The sequence below is a fragment of the Denticeps clupeoides genome, chromosome 1, assembly GCF_900700375.1.
Source record: "Denticeps clupeoides chromosome 1, fDenClu1.1, whole genome shotgun sequence".
In the NCBI taxonomy this organism is placed as follows: Eukaryota; Metazoa; Chordata; class Actinopteri; order Clupeiformes; family Denticipitidae; genus Denticeps; species Denticeps clupeoides.
Window position 1 is genome coordinate 18,588,863 of NC_041707.1, and position 6,416 is coordinate 18,595,278.

The 6,416-nt window shown below is 40.7% G+C and overlaps 1 protein-coding gene across 3 annotated transcripts in view; it reads left to right on the forward strand.

Annotated features, from left to right (window-relative positions):
* The window catches only part of lrch4 (leucine-rich repeats and calponin homology (CH) domain containing 4), a 28,552-nt gene extending 25,165 nt beyond the window's left edge, over positions 1-3,387 (forward strand). For 2 of the 3 annotated variants that reach the window (XM_028993660.1, XM_028993670.1), the window contains exon 18: positions 24-2,336. In XM_028993660.1, coding sequence (XP_028849493.1) covers positions 24-260 — 237 coding nt within the window. In that variant the 3' untranslated portion in view covers positions 261-2,336. Of the gene's footprint in view, positions 1-23; positions 2,337-2,704 lie in introns of those variants that run through there. The other variant, XM_028993676.1, reaches the window with a different exon arrangement.
* The last annotated feature ends 3,029 nt before the right edge of the window (positions 3,388-6,416 follow it).

Consider the following 6,416-nt stretch of genomic DNA (forward strand, 5'->3'; position numbering starts at 1 on the left):
CTTTACCTCTCTCTCTCTCTCAGGCAGAGCTGTGTGTAGCATCTGATGTGCTGTGCTGTAAGCCTCAGCCTGTGCTGCGACTGGTCAGAGCCCTGCTGGCTGTGGCAGGGCCAGAGCCAGGGGAGGAGATCACCAAGGGGTTCGGTCAGGAGAAGTCAATTACGCCGCCCCTCTCCCAAAAACTTCCAAATGGCTTCATAATCTTCTACTGCCTCGCTATGGCCCTGCTGTACATACTGTATTGTCGCCTCAACGACTAGTGTCTGTCTCTCTGTCTGTCAGTCTGAGTGTGCTCTTGTGTGAACTTGTATGAATCGGCTTCAAGACTGAGCTGCACACTCAGGCTAACACACACACACACACACACACATACTAACAGCTGTTGTATGAGGTCATCACCTAATAGTGATGAATATTGTCAGCTGCCCACTACCCACAACTGTGTCCTAATAAACCTTCTGGACACCTTTCACAGTGTAACACAATCCACACAATGCAGCCTTTTGGCAACCTAATCGCCACACTGTACAGTACAGCTTTCATGCTATGGAGAATATAAACTCTGTCTGTCCAGCTGCAGGGCTGTACACGGTTACGTCTTTACTGCTTTGTCAGGAGGGTTCTGCATGACGTCTCACTTTTTCACCTCTTCAATGAGAACAGGGGAAGACCACTTAATTAATTAATATAAATACACACAATAGAAAGTAGATAGGCAGAATTTCTGCCTTTTTGTATTTCATAAAGCACTATAATATTAGCAGGATTTATTACTATTAGCTGATAAGGGCTTTTACTCTTCTTCTACTTCCTTAAAATAGCCTACAGTAGAAAAGCATATCTTAAAGTAGTTAACAAATGACACAAACTTTTCTATGTCTTTATGCTTCACAGTAATTATTAGGCATCCTTACACAGAATTGTTTCTACAGTAAATGCTGCTGAAAAGGGCTTTATTTATATATACAGCAGAATAATGTGAAAGTAAGATTTCCCAGGTAGTTAAAAATATTCTTCCAAAAAACACTCCTGACTGGAGGGGGAGCTCTCATTGGACAGTGCTTCGGCAGGTTTGAGTCCTGACTTGACTCATAGTGGGCCGTCTCAGTGGTGAAGTCAGCTGTTGTAAATGCCTGTAGCATGATATTTACTTTACTAATTGAGGAAGCTGATTGGCTGAATGATAATATATTGTTAAAACTCCACCCACACACATGCTTTGAATATGTCCCATCCCGTTGTTCTCACTAAATGTGTCCACAGGGGGGCAGTATTTTACCGCTGTTGTCCCTATGGCTTTGTCATATAAATCCTATGGTACAGCAATAATACTGCTAAGCTTGTATTAATTTGTTGCAGTTTCTCTTTGTCCGTGTCTTTTTTTTGGTGGGCATAGTGAGCTCTTTGTGTGTATACATGTATACAGCAAATTAAGTTATTTTTATTTATTTATTATTAATTGTTTTAATGCTTGCTTGAATGGGGCAACACAAAGCCAGGAAACTCAGAAAATCACATCTGAGATTTTATGGGGGGATAGTAAGAAGTTTCGGTATGGCGTTGGCTGACATTCTTTTGAGCCGATTTGTAGAACTGCACTAGAGTCCCAACTTTACTACTCTGTGGGTTTGAGGGAATAGTGGGAAATATGGTTCCAAGTTGCACTCCCATCATGCATTGCTGTAGTTCTTGCTGTGACATGTGGTGGCCCAGCGTCCTTAAGCACGATGTCATGCTGTTGGCTTAATGGGTGTGTAAATATCTGTTGAAAAGTGTAAGAGACCGATACAGTCAAACCTAGACAGCACTGTGAGTTGATGGAAGGAAAACTGAGCTCAGTACTTTATTCCAAAAATTTCCCCAATGTACTTTGTCTTAAACATTTTAATAGAAGCATGATTGCTATTGTACAAAATATATATTTTTGTAATTAACAACCATATTTGGGAATAAAGTCGATTGAGGGATTTTAGTCCTTAAATGAAGTTTTCATCACTACACAAGCTTGGGCATTAAATGGAGAGGTCTAGATGAGAAATTAACCTACAGGGTTCTGGTTTATTGCTGCAGTATAGAGTACAGAGCTTTTATTTTTTTCAATGCCTTGTCTGTTACTTTCTTCTTCATTTACAGCAATGTTTCAACCAAAATGTATATTTTACACTACAATTCACTGGTTTAGAAGTTAAATTAATTTCTTGTTACACTCTAAGTGGGGACAGGGTTGAATTTTGTATTTATATTAAATATAAATGAAATATGAATTTATAATAAATATATATATATAATTTTCTCGTTGTAAAAATAATTATTAAAAAAACATTGAACATACTTTATCTCAGTGTCTGCTTCTCAAGTTTTATTGTTGAAATCCTTTTAAAACTAACATGTTATAACTTTATTAAATGAAGTGAAATGGCTTTTGCCGCTTTGCTGGAACGATCCCTGTCTGAGACGGTGAGTGACCGCGTCGAGCCTGGGGAACCTGGGGAAGGTTCTAGCATTAGCTGCATGTTTGGGTGCTGTGCATGTGACTGGTTAGAACAGACAGGCATGCATTTGTGATGGGCTAATAATGGGGGCTTCAGTAGCGAATATTGGGGGGCAGTAGGTACAGCGCTTGGCTTTCTGCAATTTGCGTGTGTGTGTGTACACATGCACTTAAACATTTCTAACACCAATCTCTTTCCAACACTTGCTTCAGGAGTCACTTTGTCCACCACAGCAGATCCTGGAGGATGAAGGTCTGACTCGGGTTGCCCAGACTGTTCAGGCGCTGTTGGATCTCCCTGCATCAGGACCCCGTCGGGCCTCCCAGACCTCAACCCTGAATCCCAACAGCACCTCACCACCACAGCAGAGTCCATAGTGCAGACATGATGTTTGCGTGCATTGTGATTCCACAAAATGGGCAAAAAATTTTTTTAAATCACTGCTAAATACCCTAAATGTAAAACAGATATATATATTTTTTGTAAACATTGTTTTAGAAAGCTTGCACAGTACAAACATCCATACACACAGTATTTTGCTGATGGGGAAACAGAACATGGTTTTTGTCTTGGTTTGGATTTTTACGTAATGAACCTGAAATGTCTGCCTCTTTCCATTCTTATACATGCAGACCAGCATCATCAGGCTGGTTATTCTATTTTTTTCCGTTGTTGTTGGTTGATTAATTTATTTAATGACATTATTAATAATTACATTATTATGCCTTAAATAATATAATCATTGCCAGACCGGGAAAACGTCTCTGCTTTTGCTTCCACCTGGCAGTGTCTGGTAAATCCGGCGACCGTGTTCCGCTCCATGTAACTGTCAAGCTTTTTTTGTAAAATGTAATGTGGTGTGAACTCTGTAAAACAAATACATCTCTACGAAGTTCATGTTGGGTTTATTCTGAGCTACTGAGGAGACTTCCACACCCGTGCTCACAATCGCACTGTAAAAGCAATACTGTTGTGAGTGTTTACTACACTCACAACAACAAAGCTGGTTTTAGTAACATTTACAGCATTTATCAGACACCCTTGTCCAGAGCGACTTACAATCAGTAGTTACAGGGACCGTCCCCCTGGAGACAATCAGGGTTAAGTGTCTTGCTCAGGGACATAATGGTAGTAAGTGGAATTTGAACCTGGGTCTTCTGGTTCATAGGCGAGTGTCACACCCACTAGGCTCTATCCTCCTCCGGCTCCACAACGATGGGCCCAGTCTGGTGCTTCCAATCTTCGCTCAGCAAACAGCCTAAAAGGGAAACCCCCACCAAACACAGAGCACCCCCAAACCACTCTACGGCCCAAAGGACGTAACAAGGACATTCTGAATGCTGTTTCACAAAATAACGTGTTGCTGAAACGCACAGATACACACGGATCTCTTATCAACAGCTAGCCGTACAGCATCGTTTATTATGCAAGATGTTCCTGTTGTTAAACCAGTTGAATACCCTCTTGACAGAGCTGGCAACTCTGTTGTCTATGTTCCCATACTAAACTGAAGATGCAACAGGCTTTGTTAAAGCCGCAAGGACAAGGTGCGTCACGCAGACACCATTTCATCTGAAGGCTGGATATAATAATATAATATATATAATATTCATTTGAATGCAGGTGAATTTAGTTGTTCTTGGGGATTTGAACCTTGGTCTTCTGGTCAATAGGCGAATGTGTTACCCACTTGGCTACTACCACCACATGTGCAAGAAGTATTGCATGATATTACTGTGACAATATGGCGTCAAAAGGGGATGTACGCTTTCGTGTTGTGGACCCCCCCCCCCCCCCCCCAGACATTTTACATGATTTTTTGGAGGGTTTCGTGCCAGTTGAATTATCACTGTGTCTTGAAAGTTCCGTTGCTAGGAAGTATGTTTCATTAGACTCTGTGAACAAGGCCATTCAAAGGTTTTCGAACACTTTCTCAGATAAAGTTGAGCAGCCTCATAAGATTTGAAATAGCTTTGCTTCAGGGGGAATAATTGGAGGAAATGGACATGAAAACTGGTCTCTTCTAAGACTACTATCATTAATGATAGGTCTCAGTGTACCTGAGGGAGATATGGCATGGGAGACACTGATGCTTCTGAAAGACATAGTGGACATTGTAATGTCACTTCAGCGATGAGTTGATCCACTCCCTTGATTGCAACATCCTGGAACATAGACTGTAAAAAACATTTTCAAATTACAAACTTCATCCAAAACATCACTTTATGGAACATTAGCCTCAAATGGTGAAGACCTTTGGACCTCTAATAGATGTATGAACCATGCGTTTTGAGGGGAAACATACATTTTTCAAAAGGTCTTATATGATACTCGGAATTTTAAGAATGTAGCTCTTACTATGGCTGTGAGATTCATCAACATTTTTGGTCAAATCTTTTCCTGACAATGTTCAGAGTCTGTTACAGCAACAAACTGAACAGCAGAGTACAGTGTTGGTTGCATCTTCTGCATTTATTCATGGTGTTTGTTGCAGTGCAGATATGATCATTTCAGTCGGATAATTTGCAGGCCTCCCAGAGTTCAGGCAGTTCACAAATATTGTTGTCATGAATGCAGAAATGCTGTTTGTCTGCAGGCTCCTGAGCATTTTCGTGCATATGAACTGTGCTGTAGTGGGTCAGGGGGTCTCACTGTCACTCAGCCATCTGAGATGAATAATGTGTTTTCCCCTAAAAGGTAATACATATGTGGTCCTGAAACGTCACATATTTACTGATATTTGACATTTATCTTCCACATGAAATTTTATTCAAAATAAAGCTACATTTCGTTTTATTGTGCGTTTTACAACAGGATGCATATAGATAATCTAGTATTCAAATGTTTGGCATTCCTACACATTCCACAATCATGTCTATCTTCATGACCGTCACATGGAATATACAGTGGGTTGCAAAAGCATTCGGCCCCCTTGAACTTTTCCCCATTTTGTCACATTACAGCCACAAACATGAATCTATTTTATTGGAATTCCACGTGAAAGACCAATACAAAGTGGTGTACACTTGAGAAGTGGAAAGAAAATCATACATGATTCCAAACATTTTTACAAATAAATAAGTGAAAAGTGGGGTGTGCGTACATCTAGAGCTTTGCACATCTAGAGACTGAAATTCTTGCCCATTCTTCTTTGCAAAACAGCTCCAGCTCAGTCAGATTAGATGGACAGCGTTTGGGAACAGATCCCTTTTCAGATCCTGCCACAGATTCTCGATTGGATTTAGATCTGGACTTTGACTGGGCCATTCTAACACATGGAAATGTGCCCTGCATTTGGCTCCGTCAATCTTCCCATTAACTATGACCAGGTTCCCTGTCCCTGCTGAAGAGAAGCACCCCCAGAGCATGATGCTGCCACCACCATATTTGACAGTGGGGACGGTGTTTTCAAAGTGATGTGCGGTGTTAGTTTTCCGCCACTCATAGCGTTTTGCATTTGGGTCAAACAGTTCCATTTTGGTCTCATCTGACCAGAGCACCTTCTTCCACATGTTTGCTCTGTCCCCCACATGGCTTGTGGCAAACTGCAAATGGGACTTCTGATGGTTTTCTTTTAACAATGGTATTGGACTTTCACGTGGAATTCCAATAAAATAGATTCATGTTTGTGGCTGTAATGTGACAAAATGTGGAACAGTTCAAGGGGGCCAAACACTTTTGCAACCCACTGTAAGTGTGAAAATAAATTCAATATTTTTTTTTTTTCCCCAAGGCTATGGATAGGTTCAAGATGAAGAGTGATTGTTACAGATCAAGACATTTGTAACTGTCATTGGATGTGAAGCCAAAAGCTGTAGAGGAACTAAAATTAATCGTTGCGGAACACTGCCATATGCAGTACAAATTCATTTACATTTACATTTACATTTACATTTATGGCATTTGGCAGACGCCCTTATCCAG